The sequence below is a fragment of the Punica granatum genome, chromosome 4, assembly GCF_007655135.1.
Source record: "Punica granatum isolate Tunisia-2019 chromosome 4, ASM765513v2, whole genome shotgun sequence".
Lineage (NCBI taxonomy): Eukaryota > Viridiplantae > Streptophyta > Magnoliopsida > Myrtales > Lythraceae > Punica > Punica granatum.
The window spans coordinates 38,850,008-38,875,601 of NC_045130.1; the positions used below are offsets into that span (position 1 = coordinate 38,850,008).

The 25,594-nt window shown below is 41.4% G+C and overlaps 3 protein-coding genes and 1 non-coding gene across 6 annotated transcripts; 2 read left to right on the plus strand and 2 right to left on the minus strand.

Moving 5' to 3' along the window:
* Nucleotides 1-563: 563 nt before the first annotated feature.
* On the minus strand, nucleotides 564-2,921 carry LOC116205253 (ras-related protein Rab5A-like). 2 transcript variants are annotated; one of them, XM_031537786.1, is made up of 4 exons: nucleotides 2,765-2,921; nucleotides 2,206-2,283; nucleotides 1,954-2,118; nucleotides 564-1,828 (listed from the first exon to the last, which is right to left on the minus strand). In XM_031537786.1, the coding sequence occupies exons 1-4, from the start codon at nucleotides 2,801-2,803 to the stop codon at nucleotides 1,685-1,687; spliced, it is 426 nt and encodes a 141-aa protein (XP_031393646.1). In that variant the 5' UTR covers nucleotides 2,804-2,921; the 3' UTR covers nucleotides 564-1,684. The 2 variants fall into 2 exon arrangements, with proteins under 2 accessions (XP_031393646.1, XP_031393647.1); XM_031537787.1 differs by having other exon boundaries at nucleotides 2,761-2,916.
* An 8,503-nt stretch (nucleotides 2,922-11,424) lies between these two features.
* LOC116204412 lies at nucleotides 11,425-13,377 on the minus strand. The gene is made up of 4 exons (XM_031536484.1): nucleotides 13,047-13,377; nucleotides 12,515-12,996; nucleotides 11,557-12,472; nucleotides 11,425-11,468 (listed from the first exon to the last, which is right to left on the minus strand). The coding sequence occupies exons 1-4, from the start codon at nucleotides 13,375-13,377 to the stop codon at nucleotides 11,425-11,427; spliced, it is 1,773 nt and encodes a 590-aa protein (XP_031392344.1).
* Nucleotides 12,762-12,868, plus strand: LOC116206487. Its single transcript, XR_004156716.1, has one exon. It is a non-coding gene; the product is annotated as a small nucleolar RNA R71 (small nucleolar RNA).
* Nucleotides 13,378-23,149: 9,772 nt separating the features above from the next.
* LOC116203364 (serpin-ZX-like) lies at nucleotides 23,150-25,169 on the plus strand. Of its 2 annotated transcripts, XM_031535052.1 has the most exons (3): nucleotides 23,150-23,709; nucleotides 24,195-24,273; nucleotides 24,364-25,169. In XM_031535052.1, the coding sequence occupies exons 1-3, from the start codon at nucleotides 23,263-23,265 to the stop codon at nucleotides 24,996-24,998; spliced, it is 1,161 nt and encodes a 386-aa protein (XP_031390912.1). In that variant the 5' UTR covers nucleotides 23,150-23,262; the 3' UTR covers nucleotides 24,999-25,169. The 2 variants fall into 2 exon arrangements, with proteins under 2 accessions (XP_031390912.1, XP_031390911.1); XM_031535051.1 differs by having other exon boundaries at nucleotides 23,152-23,709; nucleotides 24,195-25,169.
* The last annotated feature ends 425 nt before the right edge of the window (nucleotides 25,170-25,594 follow it).

Sequence of the window (25,594 nt, forward strand, 5' to 3'; positions counted from 1 at the left end):
TCCTATATGAAACTACCCATTTGCTCGAAACATGACGATGCCCTTATTCAGTATCTGCATGTGGGAATAGAAAAAAGATCAATTGAGACATGATTTTTAATGGCTCAATTCAGAAGTCCTAACCATTGTTTATGTACTTTTTAATGCGTGTGGATGGCACAATCTTAATCATATGCCCTTTAGATACTTTCCTTTTCCTTTCAATAATTTAAGAGGCATGGACAAGTTGCTGAAAATGCACATATTTATTATTGTTTAGTATTTTCAATTACAAAGGAGTCTATAATGAAGACCCCGATTTTTTCCAGATTCAATTCAACCCTGTCTCTGCAATGTCTGCATTCTGTAATTTCCGCTCGGGTCGGATTCCGTTTAAAATTTCTAAACCCATGAACCGACCGGTTCGAATGGGTTTTATGGGTTCATCAGAAAACCGGCCGGTTTGTTGGTTCATCGATTTTTTATGCATTTTCGATTTTTAAGCGAACCGGACCGGTCATAGGTCTGGTTCTAATAACAATGCTATAAATGTTACGTAAAATAATAATAATGATCAAATTAAGTTAAATGAAAAAGTATTTAAATTACGCCTTTCGTACTTTTTAGCTTTTATTAAAATATATTTTCTACATTTCTGATAACGTAAATTATTGATAACATCTGATAGCACCACCGCCCAAATAGGGTGATGGGCCGACCAAGCATCCACTGACCGTCGAAGACCCCAAACAATGGCGACAATTGCTAACAAGGACCCCTCTCTTTTAATCACAGCGCCCCCTCCCTCGAAATCGGAGGCGCGAGTGCTCGGCAGCATTCACTCCTCGACTTTCTAGATCCCAATCGTTTCTTTATAGGAAGTGACAGTTGAACATTATATCGTGAAAAGAGCTATTAAAGCATTGTTATCAAAACCGAACCAGCCGACCGGTCGAACCGAGACCGCCCCCATGTCCGGTCCGGTTCACCTGAAAACCTAAATTGCATATTTGAACCGTCGAACCCATTAAACCGGCCAGTTTTGAGCAAAATTCTGTTGAACCGGCCGGTTTTATGGGTTTTATGAGTTTTTTATTTAATGAAAAATACTTAATTGTATAAGAATTTGTACTCATGACCTCTTACTTCCCATATTAGCATACTACCAACCAAGCCACCACTACTTTCTTGTTCTTTAAACTCTACTTTGAAGTACTTATTAAAATCTAATATTTATTTTGGAGTAATAAATATTAAATATAGATATTTTCTTGCACTATTTTTATATTTCTTTGAAATCATCACACTTCTATCTTAATTATCATAATTTTTTTTAATAATATGAATATTTATTTTATTTTAATTAAACTTGCGATCCGACCCTTCAAATCCCTAGGTGGACCCATAAACCCATAAACCCATACCCCTTCCAGTTCATCATCCGGTTCGGTTCTGATAATACTGTATTAAGGACCTTTTAGCTTCTTTATATAATAATATAAATATAAATATATGTATATATATATTATATCCAAGATAGTTAAGTAATGTATTTGAACTCTCTACGATTGCTTAGCGTAATTTATTTTGGTTTGGGTCATTTTTTTAACTATTAAAACTATCGTCCCATATAAATTTTCTTCATCGAGAGAGAATTGTTGATGAATTGTAATTATTATTTTTTTTCAGTTAGACGAACTATTTTTCAAAAAAAAAAAAAACACTCATCCATAGCAAATGCATTTGTAACCAAAACCCGAGAATAAAGGGCCGAAACTGCTGTCAGTATGCTGGCCTCGCCTTGTCTTTGAAGTTCTTGAACCCATTTTTTGGCACGAAGGAACTTTTCCTGGGGCAAAGGGAGGATATAATATAAGCGCGTCAAAGGCAATCACGTCTGTTTGAGGCTTTTTTATTTACTAAATGCATGAATATGAGTAAACATTTGTAACCAGAAGTTCGCATTGTCAGTACCATGCTTGAGATGTACACAACTACTGCCGCGGCCGCTCCACAGTAATACATTGGAGCCAAGCTGTGATATCGTTCTTGTCCCTCTGTGTCCCATATACAGAGCTTCACAGTTGCTTCAGCTAATGATAATATTTGGGTGAAGAAGGCTGCCCCGACTGTGGGTTCCTGCACAATAAGGGTGATGTTGTCTGTTCCCTAATAGAAGTAGACGTATAATTAACGAGGCCACGGGAAACTCAAGGGGGAAGTAACCTGGTTATCATAAAACTGGCCTTTCGCCATTCTCAGGACCATACTTGTTTTCCCAGTTCCCATGTCCCCGAGAAGCACCTGAAATATATATATTCAGCAGAGTAATTCTTAGGCGAATCCTAATCAAGTTTCGAGGGTTCATGTTGAGTGGATCCAGTAAGTAATCGGTTTATGACCTGCATAAGAATTAGGTACAACTAATTGCAAACTATAAACGCGCTTTCCGTTGATGTTCTTCTTGCAATTAATGGATTGCTTAATTAAAGATCAGTTATTGCAACATGAAACAGGAAAGTCCGATAAGATTTAGTTCATGATTCTTCAAACCATCAAAGTGCCGTGGAAGTTCATTCAATTATACTAGGAAGCATGTGATCTAAGACGAATGACCCAACAAGAACACATGCACCGAACATCTGATTTAGCCGATCGAGCCATTTCCCATTCAATGAAGAATTTTCATAGGATAGGAGACTGACTTAGGAATCATCAAACAATGAAAGGGGAGACAAAATTCATCAATAGAGAGAATCAAGAATGAAGGATGAGACATACCCACCAGCTTGGCATGAGTAATCTTGTTTGCCGGCCTAGCCATCGGGGAAGTATAAACCGGAAAACTTGCAGAAAGGTTCCCAGTCAAAGATTGCAGAGAGACCCAGCAAAGGGGCAGAGCCCAAATTACATAAGGAATATCAGAACCCTGGATGCGCGTGGAAAGATGAAGAGGAGGAAAAGACAAACTTATTGACTGGTAGTTACAGTTATATGGACTGGCAGGTTTGTGCTTTTGCTGGAGCCACCATCATCCCCTGATGCTTGGTTTTGTCCCCTCTCTCGTGATGGATGCCCCCCAAACTTTTCAGTGATAGAGAAGGTCCATAATGCCAACTTTAAATGCAACCACATATATCATGATCCACTTTGGATCCGACCTCAGTGACTGTGGGGCTCGATCCAGGACCGTCTTTCACCTCAGCTCAACAAGTTAGGTTAGTTTTGATAGCTCTGGCTGTCAACACCCCATTTTGGTCCACGAATCAAACCATGTCCATCAACAGTAAACAATACCACGACTTGAGTGTTATCACAAAAGAATGCTCGACAGAGCAAAAAATCATTATTCGTCCTCAAATCAGCAAAAACAAACAAATGACATGTGCATACGATAGAAGAACTTCATTGATCATCAAAAGCCAACAGAGTGACTAGTGAGTTCAATAACATCAAAAACCTGCATTTTCAGAGTACACTGCGAACAGTACTATTTTCCGATAGTTCACTCGACCATCGGAATATAGTCAATATTGAACTTCAAAAATCAACGTCAATGCCAAACAGATGAAAAGTGTCTTCAAACACATTTTGCAGATCATTTGCTCTATACAGAACAACTTTCTGTATACAGACAACTTTTCAGTGGAAGTCAAAAACGCCGGTTTATCAAAGAAAAGTTAATTCCTAATGTCAGCTACAACCACGTCCCCCAAGCATACAGAGTATGAGCATTGCTTTGGACTGTCTCCCGAAAGCCACACAGACACCTCGAATGACTTTCGAGCGATGGAACAAGCATACCCTTATTCAGAAAGGGATAACCGGAGACTGATCTAACAGAATAACGACAAACGAAGTAGACCCTGCATTGCCTTGAAAACTCCAACAGACAGACGCAATTGGGCAAAACAGACAGCAAAACCCTTTTCAGTTTCCCGAGTAACCTCCAAAGAGCAGAAAAGGTCATTTTCAGTGGAAATTCATATCCGGAGGTTTTTTTTGCGGAAACTTGATGCCGGACGATTGGCCTACACTGTGCTAGCCATCCTAAAGCTCAATGTGCAATCATCAAACTGAACTACACAACTCATTTAGACCTCCCAAGCAGTGCCTTAAAAGTCTCAGATGCGTTTTTCAAATCCTTAGAGGTCCGTTTTCGACAAACAGAGATCACAGTGATCCTCGGATCGCCCGAACTACTCAGAAAGCAATCTGAGAAATCCAGTTTCTGCCTCCTAGGACGTCTTCGGCTTCACATTTTCAATACCGGCTTAAGGGTCAACTATTCATTCCAACTGACAATGCATATCAAAATGACCAACGCAGAACACAAATGCGAGATATGCCGTTAGAAATGGTTAACTTCGCTCTGATTACTTAAAATGAGCAAAAATCGGCTTCCGAGCCTCATGACCACATGAGACATTTTCTCACGGAAAATGGAAATCTTGGGCTCATTTGAACCATTTTATTGCGTACATCACCAATTGGACGTTCAATTTGAACCAAGGGCCTCGAACGCACGATCAATAGAGACTCGAACTTTCCCGACTCACCTCCACCCAAGCAGGACCCATGGCATATTCTTCCCTTTTGCTCAAGACAAAGCTAGCCACATTGCATGCAAAATATCAAGCTTTCTCCTTTTTGCACTCAACCATCACCATCCATGCATTCAATACTCTTAACTCTTCTTCATGAAGAATACTTGGTGGAGATTCATCCACATCTTCATTAAGCTAACCGAATTTTGCTAAGCTAGCCTCTCATTGCACTTTGCTTTCATTAATTGCTCATTAACTTTGCCTATATATTGCTCAAGGATCATTAAGCTAATCACTTTCACTCTTGCCATTCTCTCTCATGCATTCTCTCTCAAAAACCCTCTCAAAGCTCCCCTAAATACCAGAAATCGTCCAGCCCTCTGCATCAGCCCGAAATCAAGCAAAAATTGCAAGAAAACAAAACGTTTTACGGCGATCACCCTCCGACTTAGCCCGAGCCTCAAACTAAATACATAACCCCCATGTTTTCGACCTCCCGAGTCCATTGGTGGTGTAAGTTTTGTCGTTTGGAGCCTCTAACTGCCCGACCCAGGCTCGTCCATAATATGTATAGATTCGGATTCTGGTTGGTAGCGGACTTGTTGATCCCTTTGCAAATATATATAAAAATAAGCTCAAATTCTACCAGCAAGTGTACTGGGTCAGATCAAGTAATATAGTGATGAATAGAGTGTCGATCCCACAAGGATTAATTAAGTACTAAACCTATATTAGATTCTATTATTATCTAAGCAATCAAATTAAGAGAATTAACTAATTAACTACTAATCAACCTAAATCGTCACAAAGAGCAGAAAGAGAATTGTACGAAAATATATCAATTGAAAGTGGGAAAAACAGAATCCACCCTAGTTTCACTAATCAGATTGCCATCATGTTATATAGACTGATAGCTATGTGATTATTCAAGTGAGTTTATCAAGCCTTTAAAATTAAAGTCTTAAACCTCTAATTAATCAATCAGCTCCCGCATCTCTAATTAATAGTGGACTCTAAATTATAATCATACACCTTCCAGTGCTATGATTGTCTAATGCCCTAAATTAATTATCCCTAATGTCTTAGCGAATAACTAACTAGAAACATTGCATTAATCCCTGGATAATCTCTAATTAAACTAATTAACGCAGCTATCGCATTTAACTAATTAGTCTAATCAAGAATTCCTAACAAACACTATATCAACTCCCGTATCAATAGTGTTTCTAACAATTATAACCAATTAAGAATTAAAATTGAAATTATAGGAATTGCAATCATGAATCATCAACACATCTATTAATCCTATAACATGGCGACAATCATCATATTAGCTACCTAGGGTTTCATCATATTCCCACAAAAGAAGCTTAGAATATCATGGAATTGAAAACACAATTATAATTCCAAGGAGTCATTGCAATAGAATTCATATTCAGCAGTAAACTCAAGATATTGAATCCTAAAACAAAAACCCAACAATTCCTTTAAGGAATTATCTCTTCCACAATTCTTCGCTTCAAATCAATTGATCCAGGTGACGGCTCCAGACAAGACCCTCTCCAAAAACTCTCTAGGTTAAAAGAATGGTGAAAGATGGCTCCCCCCCTAGGGTTTCCTAATCTTGTTATGAGGAGTATTTATATCCACAACAAAAAAAAAAGATTTCCGAAAGATATATGTTGGCTCCAAATTGCGCAAAACTCCTCAATATTACTCGTAATTCCATCTAAGTCCTCAAAGACCTACAATATCAAATTACACATAATTAAGCACCGACTTCTTATAATTTCTATAAAATTAATAATAATTTAACATGAATTGCACAATAAAATATGAGTATAATATGCCCTTATCAACTTCCCCACACTTGAACTTTTGCTTGTCCTCAAGCAAAATAAATAAGACCAAGGAAAGAAATCTATCAGAGAGAGTACAAATTTTCATATTCACTGATTTAAGCATTTGATATCTCATAATTTATTACTCGTTATTTTGTGGTGCCCACTGCTCAAACCAAACTGGAAACATGTGATCAGAGTACTACAGTTGAAATTAACCAGCTAATCTAGAGAAAGCAAATTTTAATCCAAGCGTTTAGCCTAAGATTTCTATTTCAAAAGTAAATACTCAGTCCTATAAGGAAAAATACACATTTAAACTTCATAGCTGTTAGCAGGCATATAATCCCTCTAATTTTCCCTCTAAGCAAGTCAACAAGGTAGTGAAAGCATATGGTATCTGCTTCGTCCCTAGGTTTTCTTCCTTTTTATTACAAGTCTTAATTTATTTTTTGTTTTTGCATTCAATTTTTCCTTTCTGTTTAAGAAGCAATTTTTTTTTTTTTTCAAGTCCAATTTTAGTTTGAACTTGTGCCTTTCCGCTCTTCTCGTTATAGTGAGTTCATTGAGTCGGCACATCCCGGGCTCATCACCCAAGTGACGGGTTTTAAAGGGACCCCTACGAACTCTTCCTCACTCTAACATTCAAGTTATGATACTCATAACTCAATTCTTGAGTCATTGGAGTAAAGGCTATGCTTGCTTTTTTTTTTTGAATGCTCACTAACACTTTTCAGACTTCTTTTATAGGAATCACTAAGTACAAAGCTTCTTCTACCTCTTTCACTAAATGTTAAAGTGCTATTAGAATAATTAAAAAGAGGATATACTAACTAACTTTGCTTAGAAGTAGACCTGTTTATTTTTCACTTAAGGACTTGACCGACTCTTAAACTTCAAACTCTAGGGCTAAAAACTAGGTAAATTTGATTTCTAAAGATTTGACTAATTAATTTTAACTAAGTACAAAAATCACAACAGTGGTGAGTAGGGCGCCTAAGTGAGTCAATTTTTTTCAAACAATTCCTGAACAAATGCTATCAACAGTATTCTTCGTACAATCTCTAGATTTCAATAATTAAAAAAAATTAAAAAAAAAAAAAAAAAAAAAGAATTTGGCCTAACAATTGCCAGATAACTTAAGGACAATTATAATTCAAGGTGACAGGGAAGTATAACTATTTATCAACAAAGACAGGCATCAGATGTCATGAGTAACAAATTAAATCACAGAATTCAGACATCAACACTATACTCAATTTTATACTCCATCTGTTTAGTATCTCCCTTCCCCACACTTAGATTAAACAGTGTCCTCACTGTTCCTAATGTAGCTCTAGTAAAACGAAAATAAAAATAAAGAACATAAGAGAAAAGAGATACTAGTACTTCCCCGGTTTCGAAAAATTAAGTTGAAGCAATTGGAGTTCCAACTGGTATAGCAATAGAGAGAGTCAGCAGTTGTTATCCACCCTGGCTTCAAAAACAAAAGAAAACAACAAAAAGAACAAAAATAGCAGATAATCCATCTTAACTAAAACAATCAAATAGCAAATATCCCAAGTCTACCCAATGAGTGGGTGCTTGATAAAGTACAAACCAACAGCAAATCAAAATAAAACAAATGAAGCAAAAGAATTGAGAGCCAACAGGGACTTTAGCTCTCAGACATGGGCTGCCTCCCATGAAGCACTTAGTTTATAGTCGCTAGTTCGACTTTTCCAATTCTTCAACCGAATTTGCTAGATCCACCGTAGTGGCATCACCATCAATATTTTCCCCTTCAAAGTAATGCTTGAGAAGATGACCGTTTACTTTAAAAGTGCGGTCATCTTCTGACTTCAGCTCAACTGCACCATAGGGAAAAACATTAGAAATAACAAATGGTCCAGACCATCGAGATTTTAACTTACCTGGGAACAACTTCAAGCGAGAGTTGTATAATAGGACTTTCTGACCAGGCAAAAACTCTCGCTTTAGGATGTTCCTATCATGCCATCGCTTGGCTCGCTCCTTGTATATCCTAGCATTTTCATATGCTTCCTCTCTCATCTCAGCCATCTGATTCAATTGGAGCAATCTCTTTTCACCTGCAGCTTGTAAATCAAAGTTAAGGTATTTTATGGCCCAATATGCTTTGTGCTCAAGCTCTACTGGTAGGTGACATGATTTACCATAAACAATCTTGTATGGGGACATTCCTATGGGGGTTTTGAAAGCTGTCCTGTAAGCCCACAATGCATCATCAAGTTTTAAAGACCAATCTTTCCTAGATGCATTGACTGTTTTCTCTAAGATACGCTTTATTTCCCTATTGGACACCTCAACCTGTCCACAAGTCTGTGGATGATAAGGGGTGGCAATTTTATGAGTAACTCCATATTTTGATAATAATTTTTCAAATTGCTGATTGCAAAAATGTGATCCCCCATCACTTATAATGGCTCTAGGTACCCCAAATCTTGAAAAGATGTTCTTTTTCAAAAATCTGATTACAACTCTGGCATCATTACTTTGTAGAGCAACTGCTTCTACCCATTTTGAAACATAATCAACAGCCACAAGAATATATTTATTTGAAAAAGAAGAGGGAAAAGGACCCATAAAGTCTATTCCCCACACATCAAAAAGCTCAATTACAAGAATGCTATTTTGTGGTACTTCATGTCTCCTAGAAATATTGCCAGTTCTTTGGCATGGAGCACAAGACATAATGTAATTCCTGCAATCATGAAATACTCTAGGCCAATAAAATCCACAAGATAAGATCTTAGTTGCAGTTCTTTCCACACCAAAGTGGCCTCCTGCTTCCTTAGAATGACAGTGTTGTATTATGCTAAGTTGTTCAGTTTCAGGCACACAGCGTCTAATTACTTGGTCAGCACAATATTTAAACAGATATGGTTCATCCCAAAAATAGTATTTCACATCATGCAAAAATTTCTTTTTCTGTTGAGATGACAAACCATATGGTGTGATGTTGCTAACCATGTAATTGACTATATCAGCATACCAAGGTAATCCTTGGATTTCTGCTACATGCAATTGTTCATCAGGGAACTTTTCATTAATGGGTGAATCTAAACAATCAGATTCCAAACGGGATAAGTGATCAGCCACTACATTTTCAGTTCCCTTTGTGTCTCTAATTTCCAGGTCAAATTCTTGTAGCAGTAGAATCCAACGAATTAGCCTAGGTTTAGCATCAGCTTTGGCAAACAAATATTTCAGGGCAGCATGGTCTGTGTATACTATGATCTTAGAACCTATCAGATAAGGCCGAAACTTGTCACATGCAAATATGACTGCTAAAAGCTCCTTTTCAGTTGTGGCATAGTTCTTTTGGGCCTCATTTAAAGTTCTACTAGCATAGTATATTGCATGAAATACCTTACCTCTCCTTTGCCCAAGTACTGCTCCTACAGCATAGTCGCTGGCATCACACATCAGCTCAAACGGAAGCTCCCAATTAGGTGCAACGATCACTGGTGCAGAAGTGAGTTTCTCCTTCAATAAATTGAATGCCTGCAAACAATTGTCATTAAAAACAAAAGCAGAATCTTTTTCAAGTAAATTACAAAGAGGTCTAGAGATTTTAGAAAAGTCCTTGATAAATCTCCTGTAGAAGCCAGCATGTCCTAAGAAGCTCCTTACTCCTTTTGTTGAAGTGGGTGGTGGCAACTTCTCTATTATCTCCACTTTTGCTCGATCAACTTCAATCCCTTTCTTTGACACCTTGTGACCTAAGACTATACCCTCTCTTACCATAAAATGACATTTCTCCCAGTTCATAAGCAGATTAGTCTCCTTACATCTTTTAAGCACACAGCCTAAATTTGTCAGACAAGATTCAAATGACTTCCCAAAAACAGAGAAATCATCCATAAATATTTCAATAAAATTCTCTAACATGTCAGAAAATATAGACATCATGCACCTCTGGAAAGTGGCAGGTGCATTACAGAGACCGAAAGGCATTCTCCTAAAGGCAAAAGTGCCATAAGGACAAGTAAATGTGGTTTTCTCCTGGTCCTCGGGTGCTATATGAATCTGATTGTAACCAGAATAACCATCTAGAAAACAATAATAATCATGCCCTGCAAGTTTTTCTAGCATCTGATCAATGAAGGGGAGGGGGAAATGGTCTTTACGGGTAGCATCATTTAGTTTCCTGTAATCTATACAAACTCTCCACCCAGTCACAGTACGAGTCGGGATTAATTTATTGACCTCATTTTTAACCACAGTCATACCACCCTTTTTGGGCACTACTTGAACAGGACTAACCCATTTACTATCTGAGATAGGATAGATAATACCTGCATCCAACAGTTTAAGCACTTCTTTCTTCACTACCTCTTTGAGAGTTGGGTTAAGTCGCCTCTGTGGTTGCACTATGGGTTTGCACTCAACTTCCAACATTATCCTGTGAGTGCAAATCAAAGGGCTGATCCCTTTGATATCTGCAATAGTCCATCCTATTGCCTCCTTGTGCTCTCTCAACACGCTTAGGAGCTGTTGCTCCTGATCACCTGTCAAGGAAGAAGAGATAATTATTGGCAAAGTATCATCTATTCCAAGATAGGCATATTTTAAATGGCTAGGCAATGGTTTAAGTTCTAGCACCGGGGACTGTGTCAAAGATGATACTGGTTTTGTCGCACTAGTGCCCAGCTCCTCATAGTAGCGAGCCTTGATTTCTGATACCTTCTCCACAGATTCTTCCTCATGCTCATCATCATCACTCCAATCGTCCAGATCCCTAAGGACTGATTCCATTGTATCCACACCTGCTTTCTCCTCCACAGACTCAGAGATAAGCTCATCAATAATATCAATGGTGTAACATGATTTGCCATCATCAAATTTCTTTATGGCGTCATAAACATTAAAAGTTATTTGTTCATTCATAACTCTTAAAGTGAGCTTACCTTGTTCCACATCTATTAATGCTTTACCTGTCGCAAGGAACGGTCTGCCAAGGATCATGGGCACCTCTCTGTCCTCCTCCATCTCCAAGACTATGAAGTCGACTGGAAATATGAATTTGTCTACCTTCACCAGGACATTCTCAACAATACCCTTTGGATATTTGATACTCCTGTCAGCAAGTTGCAAGGTAATATGAGTTTTCTTGCATTCTCCAAGTCCAAGTTTCCTGAAAATAGACAGAGGCATTAAATTTATACTTGCACCTGAATCAATAAGAACGTTCTCAAAATGAAAATTCCCTATAGTACAAGGAACAGTGAAACTCCCCTGATCTCTTTGTTTGCGTGGTAAGTTAGGCAAGTCCTTTTGGAGAATCATAGAACACTCTCCTGTAAGCATCACAGGCTCACTCCCATCAAACTTCCTCTTTTTAGTGAGCAGATCCTTCATGAATCTAGCATATGAAGACATCTGCTGGAGTGCTTCTGCAAATGGAATGTTGATTTGCAGCTTTTTAAAAACATCTAGGAATTTAGCAAATTGGGCGTCCAACTGTTGTTGCTTCAATCTTCCTGGAAAAGGGACAGGAGGAACATACGGTTTCACCCCTAGTGACTTCTGCCTTGGTTCCTCCACCTTTTGCTTACCTTTGTCTTTCTCCGGACTCTCCTCCTGAGTTTGAGCTTTTCTATTGACTATTTCCAATTCCTTGCCACTCCTCAGCATTATAGCATTGACACCCTTGGGGTTCTCTTCAGTGTTGCTGGGTAAAGACCCTGATGGTCTATTACTCAATTGCTGAGAAATCTGACTAATCTGACCCTCTAGGTTTCGAATAGTGGCTTGTTGATTCTGTAGCATGGTGTCAGTCTTTTGCATATAGCTCAACATGAGCTCTTCCATTCTCGACTGACTTTGCTGAGGTGGAGCATTCTGAGCAGGGCCTTGCTTTTGGAATCCAGGTGGCGGTTTAAGTGCATTATTCTCATTCCTCCATGAGAAATTAGGATGATTACGCCACCCGGGATTGTAAGTGTTCGAATAAGGCCCTTGATTACTCCGTTGGAAGTTGTTGACAAAGTTCACTTGCTCTCCATTGGGTGAAGCCGAGGGATTTCCAGACATGCATTCAAGAGTCGAATGTGGTCCTGAACACAACTCACAAAAAGCAACCTGATTAGTATTAAAAGAATGTGCTGAGGTGAGTTTACTTACCTGGGTAGTGAGAGCTGAAATCTGGGTTGTCAAATTAGCAATAGTGTCCATGTCATTGACTGATGCCACTCTTGATTTACTTCTTTCATTCTGCCAATTATGTGCACTGGAGGCCATCTCTTCTATCAAAGCACTTGCTTCATCATAATTCTTACCCATCAGTGCGCCTCCTGCTGCAGCGTCTACTAGAGACCTCAATGTATCATCCAGGCTAAGATAGAAGACCTCAATTAGGAGATTATCTGGCAATCCGTGATGTGGGCACTTTCTGATTGCCTCCTTGAATCTCTCCCATGCCTCATAAAGTGATTCACCATTGAACTTGGTGAAGTTAGTGATTTCGTTCCTCAATCTTGCAGTCCTAGCTGGTGGGAAAAATCTCCTGAGAAACTTAGATGAAAGGTCGGCCCAGGTGGTGATGGACTCTTGTGGCAGTGAATTGAACCAGGCTCTCGCTTTATCCCTAAGCGAGAAAGGAAAAGCTGTAATCTAATAACATCATCAGTGACATTATTCATCTTTACCGTGTTACAGTATTGGAGGAATCCTGCAATATGCTCATCAGGACTCTCGTTGGGATATCCTCCAAACTGATTTGATTGAACCATCTGGATGAGTGCTGGCTTCAGTTCAAAGTTATTAGCTGGAATAGTGGGCCTTCTGATCGCAGAACCCATAATAGTAGGTACTGCATAGTCTCGAAGTGCTCTGGCAGCACCCTGTATTTGGCGGTTGATGTCATCATCTGCCATCTCAACTACCTGCAATTCTTCCCTTCTTCTGTTCTCTCTTCTCAACCGATGCAAGGTGCGCTCTATCTCAGGATCTAATGGTAGAAGTTCAGCACTTCTACTCCTGCGCATAGAATACCTGCAAAGAGAACAAGAAATAAACACACAGTAAAGTGCGCCTAAATTAACAATAGAACTAAAGGTGGTCTAATATTAAGTTAATCCCCGGCAACGGCGCCAAAAACTTGATCCCTTTGCAAATATATATAAAAATAAGCTCAAATTCTACCAGCAAGTGTACTGGGTCAGATCAAGTAATATAGTGATGAATAGAGTGTCGATCCCACAAGGATTAATTAAGTACTAAACCTATATTAGATTCTATTATTATCTAAGCAATCAAATTAAGAGAATTAACTAATTAACTACTAATCAACCTAAATCGTCACAAAGAGCAGAAAGAGAATTGTACGAAAATATATCAATTGAAAGTGGGAAAAACAGAATCCACCCTAGTTTCACTAATCAGATTGCCATCATGTTATATAGACTGATAGCTATGTGATTATTCAAGTGAGTTTATCAAGCCTTTAAAATTAAAGTCTTAAACCTCTAATTAATCAATCAGCTCCCGCATCTCTAATTAATAGTGGACTCTAAATTATAATCATACACCTTCCAGTGCTATGATTGTCTAATGCCCTAAATTAATTATCCCTAATGTCTTAGCGAATAACTAACTAGAAACATTGCATTAATCCCTGGATAATCTCTAATTAAACTAATTAACGCAGCTATCGCATTTAACTAATTAGTCTAATCAAGAATTCCTAACAAACACTATATCAACTCCCGTATCAATAGTGTTTCTAACAATTATAACCAATTAAGAATTAAAATTGAAATTATAGGAATTGCAATCATGAATCATCAACACATCTATTAATCCTATAACATGGCGACAATCATCATATTAGCTACCTAGGGTTTCATCATATTCCCACAAAAGAAGCTTAGAATATCATGGAATTGAAAACACAATTATAATTCCAAGGAGTCATTGCAATAGAATTCATATTCAGCAGTAAACTCAAGATATTGAATCCTAAAACAAAAACCCAACAATTCCTTTAAGGAATTATCTCTTCCACAATTCTTCGCTTCAAATCAATTGATCCAGGTGACGGCTCCAGACAAGACCCTCTCCAAAAACTCTCTAGGTTAAAAGAATGGTGAAAGATGGCTCCCCCCCTAGGGTTTCCTAATCTTGTTATGAGGAGTATTTATATCCACAACAAAAAAAAAAAGATTTCCGAAAGATATATGCTGGCTCCAAATTGCGCAAAACTCCTCAATATTGCTCGTAATTCCATCTAAGTCCTCAAAGACCTACAATATCAAATTACACATAATTAAGCACCGACTTCTTATAATTTCTATAAAATTAATAATAATTTAACATGAATTGCACAATAAAATATGAGTATAATATGCCCTTATCACTTGTGCGCCGTGCCAAATCTTAAACCGGACCATTCTTGGAGATCTAACTCATTCACATCCTCATACACTCCCTAGGGGTCCTCTCGGAGGAAGAAGCCATCAAGCAACCCATTAAAACCCACTCAAACTCAAGCTTTTCCAAACCGGATTAAAAAAAGACAGTTTTGAACTTACCGGGTTTTCTTGTCTTTTCAAGTTAACGCAGGTTCTTGCACGTCATGAGCCACCCGTAGTCACCTCCAGTACCCTTTAGGGAGGTGTCATAGCCCGGGCCAGCTCGTGCAACCATTCCGAGCCACCGGTGCAAGCTAGCCAAAATCGGGTGCCTCATCGGGTGAATAGTACCGCCCAGGCATCTGAACTCCAGCAAGCTTTCTCCAATCGTTTTTCCGAGTTGTCCTCGACCCTCGAGGCTAGGTATAACCATCTTCAACTTAGAGAAATTAAGACTTTTACATTATCTTTGCGTTTGTGGGGTTATAAGGCGGTTCAAGACCGATTTACATGCAAGTTTGTATTTTTTATAAAATTTCATAATATATCATGCATGTTTATCCTCGATTTACGTGCTAGCATGTCGGGAAACATTTGAATCGTTGTCAAGAAGACCATTCCGATCCAAAAGGAGCAAAAGAGCTCTCGGGTTTACCTCCAAGAGAGGTGACCGAATGCTTTCCTACTCTTTTTGGGCAAGGAACGGTCTTCTTATCTCGATTCAAGTTTGATTCTCGAGTTTCATTATGTTTTCCCGCATTCATGAAGTCAGTATTGTTTTATCGATTCCTTAAATAACATGTTTGTGCATGTTTGCGTGTTTAAATGTGTTATCAAATCATGACAATACCGACTTCTGTCAAAATACGTGCTATTTATTGTGTTTGTTGTTTGAGCATGCGAGAAAAGATTTAAAACAGGACAAGGAAACTCCTTAGAACCCGATTCGGGTCAGGAGACTTCTCGGTCATCCTTTAAGGGAAGAGGCCAAGAGCCTCTTGAAGCAATTCGGACAGGAGCGTCGGATGAAACGAATGGAAGAGATGATGAATCCTCTCCAAGAAAGTGACTCTCGTTATGACACGAGTTACTTGGACCTGAATCTCTTTCCAGACATGAGGCTGTCTCCAAAGATCAAGATTCTCGACTTCGACAAGTATGACGGGACCACGGACCCAAAGCCACATCTGCAAGGCTATCGGAACCACATGATGCCGAACTGGGGCTATGAGCAGTTTATGATTCAGACTTTTCAGGAAAGTCTGAAAAGAGTAGCACTCAGTTGGTTCAGCTCTCTCAAAGCGACGGACATTCCCACCTGGGATTAACTCGCTAAGAAGTTCATGTCCCAGTATGGCTACAATACTAGCATAGCTCCGTCCTATCTTGAGTTAAGCGTCATGGAAATGCAAGAGGAGCAATCCTTTGAGGACTATGCTACTCAATGGCGTGTCGAGGCGGCCAAGCACCATCCTCCAATTGACGAAGCGGAACAGATCCAGAACTTTCATGGAACCCTCAAGGGCGCATATTACTCGCATCTCCTGGGACACATGTCGTCTTTTAACACGATGATAAAGGCTGGCAAGAAGGTTAGCCTTGGGATTAAACTGGGAAGGATTAACCATCCAGTCAGAAAAGGAGAGGGCGAATCCTCTAAGAAGACAGTCGTCACTGCTGCTTCCTCCCACAACAGGAAAGGCAAAGACGCTAATGTTAGTGTGGTGAACCTGGGGCACCCCGGCCATCAACAATATGCAGTTAATGTCGCTTCGTTTTTTCCACTACCATACCATCTTGCTCCACAGCAACAATACCCAGCTCAACCGATTTACTACTCGGCTCCTCCAGCCTACGCATCTCTTCAAGCCCCGCAGTCTTTTGGGCAGCAATATACTCCGGCCTTTCAAGTGCAATCAAGTAGACCCCCGGCTTCGAGAACTCCTCAACCGGCCCAGCGAGCCCTAACACCGCCAACTCAGCAGGGTAACATAGGCCAGGTCAGGCCTCGACCTCAGTATCCACCTTTTCCTGTTCCTCAGTCACACATATTTCATTAACTTCTGGCAGTCAGAAATATCAACCCGGAAGCCCCCAACAGGAAAGGCAAAGACGCTAATGTTAGTGTGGTGAACCTAGGGCACCCTGGCCATCAACAATATGCAGTTAATGTCGCTTCGTTTTTTCCACTACCATACCATCTTGCTCCACAGCAACAATACCCAGTTCAACCGATTTACTACTCGGCTCCTCCTGCCTACGCATCTCTTCAAGCCTCGCAGTCTTTTGGGCAGCAATATACTCCGGCTTTTCAAGTGCAATCAAGTAGACCCCCGGCTTCGAGAACTCCTCAGCCGGCCCAGCGAGCCCCAACACCGCCAACCGAGCAGGGTAACATAGGCCAGGTCAGGCCTCGACCTCAGTATCCACCTTGTCCTGTTCCTCAGTCACACATATTTCATTAACTTCTCGCAGTCAGAAAGATCAACCCGAAAGCCCCCAACGAGAATTTCAATCCTGCAAATCAGGACCAGAACCTTCGTTGTGAATACTACATGGGTGCTCCAGGACACCCAACCGATAATTGTTACACCCTTAGGGACAAGCTGCAGGCACTCATCGATAAGAAGTTGCTCTCATTCAACGAGGTGAAGCCACCAAACGTCTAGGTCAATCCTCTCCCTGACCACAGCTCCAGCTCAGGCTCGACTATCAACATGATTGGCGCCTATCTTCTTGGAAAAGGCGAAACTAAGGAAGAGTTGATGGCCTCCCCCACGAGTCTACTTGTGTATATATTATTCCCCGCTTGTCAACAAAGCTATAAGCCATACAACGGAAGAGGGATCGTTTTGTTATAGCACTAACTTTAATAAAATCCCTTGCACATATTGTGAATTCTTGTGTCCACGATTCTTGTTATCCTTAATTTTTTGGGGTTTTTACCTAAAATGGCTCATTGTTTGTCCGTTTTGTAAATTTATCCTATACTTTTTTTTTTGTCAAATCTATCCCATGGTTTACTTTTTGAATCAAATCTATCCCGGCGTTATCTTTTCCGTTAACATCTAACGGCCGTGCTGAGGTGGCACGTGGAGAGATAGTGGGCCACACTTGCCACGTAGGCGTCAGGTCAGCACGGCCGTTAGATGTCGATGGAAAAGATAACGCGAGGATAGATTTGATGCAAAAAGTAAACCATGGGATAGATTTGACAAAAAAAAACATATGATAGATTTGACAAAACGGACAAACCATGGGCCATTTTAGGTAAATACCCCTAATTTTTTCTCTCCGCAATTCTGCATTCTAAAGCAAAACACTTTTATTTCCAGACTCGTCTGAAATCCAAAATCGATTTGGATTCGAATTCATCCAGGCGATACTCCAAAGGATGAATCCAACCCTTTCATTGCAAAGGCTGGAAGCAACAACTACACAAGCAGAGCATAACCCAATCTTCGATCGCAGGAGACACCAGCACAATCAGGCCTCCAACCAAAGAATGAATCTCATCCACCTCCACTATGATCGCCGACTAAACACTAGGGCAACACGCGCACTCTTCTTTAAACTCTCTAATGCTTTCATTCACATGCATTCTCGAGCAAGTTCCCAGCATGAACAAATCCTTGAAGGGCATTAGGACAGTCCTAAAGACACCCTATTAATTCTATCGAGCCTGATCGACTCGCATGTCATTACAGTACTCGGCTCTTCAAATCTTCCTTAGGACGGCTATACTTGCCTACCTGCAATAGAGAAAATATGCCGATGTGGCCCCCAGTCACGGTCTAATCACTCCAGAGTGGTGATGACCAGATTTCCAGAAACAAATGTCATCCACACGTGACACCCCATAGGTCACGCCCTGAACAAAAAGGGATTTTTTAATGGGTCCACCCAATATTTTTTACCACATATTCCACCGTATAATCACTCGATGCATTATCTTCTTTGTCATCCTTCATAGGGACACATTGGCTACAGGAAGAGCGATGCGCGAGTTCACGCTTCCCCGAGAACTTGTCTCAGACCCTTTCTTTATACTTTGACGATGGAGGTGTCCGACAATGAGGTATCCCCTACGAAGCCGAAGACGCAGACAATCGAGCGAATCATTCAGCATCGATGCAACCGTCTTCCTCGAACATCCAGTGATTTCAACAGCATGCACCCTTTAAAAGGCACATACTGCGAGAACAACAAGACAAGATCGGGGACAACGATCGCACAAAGCAACTGCCACGAGCCACTTCAACAAATGAAGACCGGGGCATTCTCGTCCAACATTCGCACTGGGCCAATCTCTTATTTTCTTTCTAGACAACAGGGGAAATTCACATGTAAAGCTTGCAAGGGCAAATTACACGAGGTTCGGCTCCCGAGTGCACAAGAGTCAAACTTCTAAACAAAGATACGAGGCATAGAGCAAACCCCAGTTGCAAGAAAAAAAAAAGAGCGAAAAGAAGAGGGAAAAACCCGCCAATGAAGAGAGAGAGAAAAGAAGTAGGAAAAACTCGCCAACAAGCAAAACGAGGCGACGCCGAGATTCACCAAAAACTCCGACACCGCTAATCCAAAGAAATCAACAAACCCTAACAAAAAGGGGAGTAGCAGACACAACTTCTTGACAGAGACAAGACAATGCACTCAGAGGTCGAGTCATTCGAATCATTTGCCTTTGCAAGCTCGAGAGACAAAAGAATTGAGCCCGCTAGGTTGAAAATCCCTCTTGAGGGGCGGCCTAGGCAAAAGCTATGACAAAAGAGAGGTGCGATCGGAAACCCCTTTGTGAGCGGTCGTGGCAAAAAGAGAGCTCATTCCCTTTAGGTTGAGAGGTACGGCCCCAAGGTGGGTGACCGTAGCAAAATAAGAGCAAAACAAGAGATAGATAAAATTGTCCCCCCAGTCCCTCACACACTGTGCAAACCAGGGATCCCCAGGGAAAGCAGCCAGGTTATCTACTCCAACACGATCCCCGATCGATTCTCCTACACAGCTTAACCGTTCAAGGCAGATTCTTCTTCAAACACAGTGGACAACTGAGTACGCTATCCAAGCAGTTCGATACAGCTCACACCACAGCAAAATAGAAAGAGGGGGTACATCTCGATGTAGGTGTGAATTTGTGTATCCTTTTAGCTTGGGGCAACATGTTCCCCGAGCTTTCTCTTTTCTCTTTTTCATTGCACAACTCCAAGACGGGTCACAGTCATCCTTCAATAGGCTAATATAATGCCAAAATCTCATACATTCATTTCGTGAGTCTAATCATAATACTCTGGAAATGATTAAACCGAGATCTGACCAATTCTAGACAAAAATTCCCATGTAGGTTGCAAATACAATAGTCCTACGGTACCCTGTTGAGTTGGGTTCAAAGCTAACGGGCATGTCGAACAATCGATAAAAATGCTAAGGCATCGTTTAGGACGTCTTGATATGTCCATGCATGATCAATAGGAATCCCTAGAGGCCATGCATCTAGGCCTTCGAAAACGGGACCCCACCTGCACTGTCAAAACAAAATTCTTCATGGGTCGATCAGGCAACCCGAAATTAAAGATCTGTGCGTCACAACGATGCTCTTTTTAGTGTTTACCTGTGTCTATCTTATGTTAGTATTTCTCACATGATTTATTAGTAATGCTAAGGCTACAGGTACAAACCGCAAGAACTACGGTGCATTTTGATTCCCAATTCCATGGGATATGTAGGCGCTCATCTCCAGAGCTCGAGTCGCACGTCATGAAGCCGATCCTCGGCAGGTCAGCATTTTTTGGTCAACTTCTTCCCCATGGACATTCAGCATGCTCCAATATCACGACTAATGGAGAGTTGTGCCTACCTCTACGGGTGAACCACCCGCGGTTCTCACTCTCCCATGCAACAAGGCAAGTCGCAGTTCCGAGAGTCAGTCCAATCCTCAGCACTGCTTCCTTACATCCACATTCAGAAATATAGGGTGATCCCGCGCTTCCTGCGTTACCCCGCGCTTCCCGCGCTACATAAGGTCATCCCGCGCTTCCCTCGCAACTTAGGGTCATCTCGCGCTTCTTGCGCTACATAGGGTCATCCCGCGCTTCCTGCGGTACATAGGGTCATCTCGTGCTTCCGGCGCAACTTAGGGTCATCCCGCGCTTCCTACTCAAATATAGGGTCATCCCGCGCTTCTTGCGCTTTGCGCACTCCAAGCACAACATGTGTTTAGCATGACAATTGCTCTACCGATTACCTTTCCTGCGCAACTAGAGTACAGTTCAAACCTAGCACAACAGTTGCTTACCCTCGTCCTTAGCACGACTACCCGCGCTCCCTGCGCACACGGGGATCTTCCCCACTTTACCTTTATGCTAATACGCATCTAGCATATCCAAGATCATCTCGGAATTGCTTGTCTATCAGATTACTACTTTGACAGCTGTCTCGACTGTTGTCCTTTCGCATTTGGCATATCTGAGATCATCTCGGTATTGTTTGTCTATCAGCTTACTACTTCGACAGTCGGATCATCCCGACTGTTGTCCTTTCGCATCTGGCATATATGAGATCATCTCGGTATTGCTTGTCTATCAGCTTACTACTTTGACAACCGGGATCATTCCGACTGTTGTCCTTTCGCATATGGCATATCTGAGATCATCTCGGTATTGCTTGTTTATCAGCTTACTTGTTTCAACAGCCGAGATCATCCCGACTGTCGTCCTTTCACATTTGGCACATCCGAGATCATCTCAGCATTGTTTGTCTATCGGTCTACTACTTGGAAAGCCGGGATCATCCCGATTGTCGTCCTTCCACCCCGAGGTACGTGACTCCAAATTTCAGCTTCATTCGTCCCGACACAATCCAAATACGAGGAGAAGAAATGGCCAGTAGAGGTGCCATGGTAACTGCCGAGGACCAAAACGGGATTCTTATTCAAATCTTTGGCTGAATCCTCTATTCGAGCATCCAGCCAAAGAGGAGCAACTGTCAGCACCCCGTTTTGGCCCACTAGTCCAAACAACAACATCAACAATAATTTCGGCCATGACATGAGTATTGATACAGAAGAAGGCTCAACAAAGCAAGAAATCACTGTTGAACCTTAAGTCAGCAGAGTCAAGCGGATGACATGGGCAAACAACAAAAGAACTTCATTGGTCATCAAAAGCCAACAGAGTGACTAGAGAGCTCAACAACATCCAAAACCGATATTTTTAGTATATCACATGGACAATCCTATTTTTCGATAGTTCGCTCGATCATCGGAAGATAGCCAATATTAGACTCCAAAAATCCACATCAGTGCTAAACAGATGAAAAGTTTCTTCAAATGCATTTTGCAAATCATCTGCTCTATACAGAACAACTTTCTGTATATAGACAACTTTTCAGTAGAAGTCCAAAAATGCTAGTTTCTCAGAGAAAAGTTAATTCCAAAAGTCAGATGTAGCCATGCTCCACAAGCATACAAAGCATGAGCAGTGCTTCAGATTGTCTCTCAGAAGCCACACATGACACTTCAAATGACTTCTGAGTGACAAAACATGCAAATCCCTCTTCGAAAATGCATAATCGAAGACCGGTCTGACAGAATAACGACAAATGAAGTTGACCCTGTATTGCCTTGAAAACTCCAACGGATAGACGCAATTGGGCAAAACAGATAGTAAAACCCTTTTCAGTTTCCCGAGTAACCTCCGAGGAGCATAAAATGTCATTTTCAGTGGAAATCCATATCCGGATGTCCTCTTTGGGGAAACTTGACACAGGATGCCTACCTTATACAGTGCTAGCCTTCCCAAGGCTCAATGTGGAATTGTCGGAATGAATTACACAACTCATCTAGACCTCCCGAGCAGTGTTTTAAAGATCTTAGATGCACTTTTCAAGTCCTTAGAGGTCCAATATCGACAAACAGAGATCACAGTGATCTCCAAAGCGCCCAAGCAACTCAGAAGCAATCTGAGAAATCTAGTTTCGACCTCCTAGGACATCTCCAGCTCCACATTTGCATTATCGGCTTAAGGGTCAATTGTTCACGTTGTCTAACAATTTATGTCAAAATGACCAACGTGTGATGTAAATGCAAGATATGCTGTTAGAAGCGGTTAACTTCGCTCTGGTTGGGTTTTTGTGGTAGCGTGAGACCCAAATCATAGACCCAAGTCAAATATATGGGATGAAGGTAGTCGAATACCTCCAAGCTCCTTCCCTCGAAATGAAAAGTCGCACCTAAACCAAAAATCGTATATTTCTATGCTATTTTCAAAAGATCGTATTAGATTTGAGATTAAAATGAAATGTCGTACTTTTCTATACTATTTTTTAAATGCAGTGCTAAAATTGAGAAGTCAAGCAAATTAATCCAACCCGGTCCAAATCCAAATATAGAGTGAATCAATTGCCTCACCGGCTCTGCCAATCACCGGTTCATCTCTCTCTGAATTAGATCTCAAACCCTCAGGTCGTCTTCGCGTCTCCTGTGTCGCGACTCTGCCGTCTGCTAAGGCCTTTCGCAGAGCTCGCGATATGGCGATCCGCATCACCCTTTTCCAGAGCATAGCTAGGTTCAACAACCGCCGGCTCTTCCACCGCTCACCAACTCATGCTCAAGCTGGCGTCGCTTTGTCCCTCTCCAAGCAGCTCCTTCTCCCCGACTCCTCCAAACTCTCCAACGTCGTCTTCTCCCCGCTTTCCATCCACGTGGTCCTCAGCATGATCGCCGCCGGCTCCACAGCGGGCAGTGGCACCCGGTCAGAGCTCCTGTCCTTCCTCAAGTCCCCGTCCCTGGGCCGCCTCAACTCTTTTGCCTCCAAGGTCGGCTCCGTCGTCTTCTCGGACGGCAGTCCCGCCGGTGGCCCGAAGCTCTCCTTCGTCAACGGCCTCTGGCTCAACGTCCCCCTCAAGCCTTCCTTCAAACAGGTGGTTGACACCTCTTACGGGGCAGCCACCCATCTAGTCAATTTCAGAACCAAGGTCCGACCTTTATATTTTCGCTTTACTCTTTGGTCGTCATCTCTGCTAGCTAGCTAGGCGTTATTCAATTTCAGAAACCAGGTAGTTGCCTCCGCGTACGGGGTCGCTACCCCTCTCGACGATTTCAGGACCAAGGTCCGATTTTTATATTTTTCACTGCGCTCTTTGGTCGTCATGTCTGCTGGCTAGCTAGCTTTTTTCAATTTCACACCCTGGGACACCCTGGGGGTAGTCGTATGATGTCGATTAGTGATGGAAAATCTTATTTTGAAAGCCCAATTCCGGGAGTCGGTGAAATTAAGGATTGATGAGGTGGTTGTGTCCTGTTTGTGTCTGATGTTAAGATTTGGTTGATTTCTCTGTTGCTCTGCTTGTCAACTCACGTTTGCTCATGCAATTGATATTTTGGATGATGTTCCTGTTGATTATTGCTTTTATCTCTATTGCCATTCATGCTGATAGAATATGGGGTCTGTGTTCCCTAGGCTGCGGAAGTGACCCATCAGGTGAACTCGTGGGCCGAGAAGAAGACGAGTGGCCTTATCCAGGATCTTCTGCCCCCTGGTGCTGTAACTTTCTTAACTCGACTGATCTTTGCAAATGCTCTATACTTCAAAGGGGCCTGGAATGAGAAGTTTGACCTGTCCTCAACAGAGGACGCCGAATTCCATCTTCTCAATGGGAGCCGCGTTCAGGTTCCCTTCATGACCAGCAAGAAGAGGCAGGCAGTGAGAGCCTTCGATGGGTTCAAAGTCCTTGAGCTTCCTTACAAGCAAGGCAGTGGGGACCAAAGGAGATTTTCCATGTACTTGTACCTTCCTGATGCGGAGGACGGGCTGCCAGCTCTGGTGGAGAAGCTCTGCTCGGAGCCTGGGTTTTTGGACCGCCATCTTCCTCAGTGGAAGGTGGCAGTGGGCGACTTCAGGATCCCAAGTTTCAAGATCTCACACAAGTTTGAAGGCAGAAGTGTTTTGCCAAAGCTAGGAGTGATCCAACTCTTCGGTGCAGGGGGTCTGACCGGGATGGTGAACCCTCCCATGGATCAAGGCCTCCGAGTTTCAGAAATTTTCCACGAGTCCTTCATTGAAGTGAACGAGGAAGGCAGCAAAGCTGCGGCTGCCACAGCTGCCGTTATAGGTGTGAGGGGCTCCTTGCCAGTCAGCAGGGTGGACTTCGTGGCGGACCATCCATTCATGTTCCTTATCCGAGAGAACATGACTAGGACGGTTCTATTCGTTGGTCAAGTCCTCGATCCTTCAACTTCCCCGAGCATAAGGAGAGCGCACTAGGTCTATTTTGATTATGTTTCTGTCTCGTTTATTTTTCAATAAATCTTTTAGGCCTATGTTTTATGTTTTTAGATTTTAAGTTGGGCAATTAGGGACTATAATAGTTAATGTGAAATAATTGATATAAATAATCTCAATTATCAATCTATTTACAATAAAGTTTTTTTAAAATCCTAAAAATTTACAATTGCTAAGATAGTATATGAAAGAATAATAATTCTAAAGTTTATAGAATATAAAGTTAAATACCCCGTGTTTCAGTTTCATTGATAATACAAGGTAAGAACTTTCTGGTGGATTCATTATTAGGTCTCGTGTTATCTATTCCGTTAGAAGGGGATGCCTAGAGCCGAGATGTGATCTCGGGTTTTGATTTGGTCAAAGCTTGTGATAAAAAAATTTTTTGATTTTTACCTGTTTTAAATTTTTACATGTTTTAAAGTTTCCGCATTCTCATTAAAAGAAGGCACGCCATCGGTTTCAATTATCGCCTCCTAGTGCTCCAAGTGATTAAAGTTCTCGGGGCAGACAATCTTCCCTAGGGCGATTGCTTTGATTTTTACTTGTTTTAAAGTTTTCGCAATCTCATTTCATTA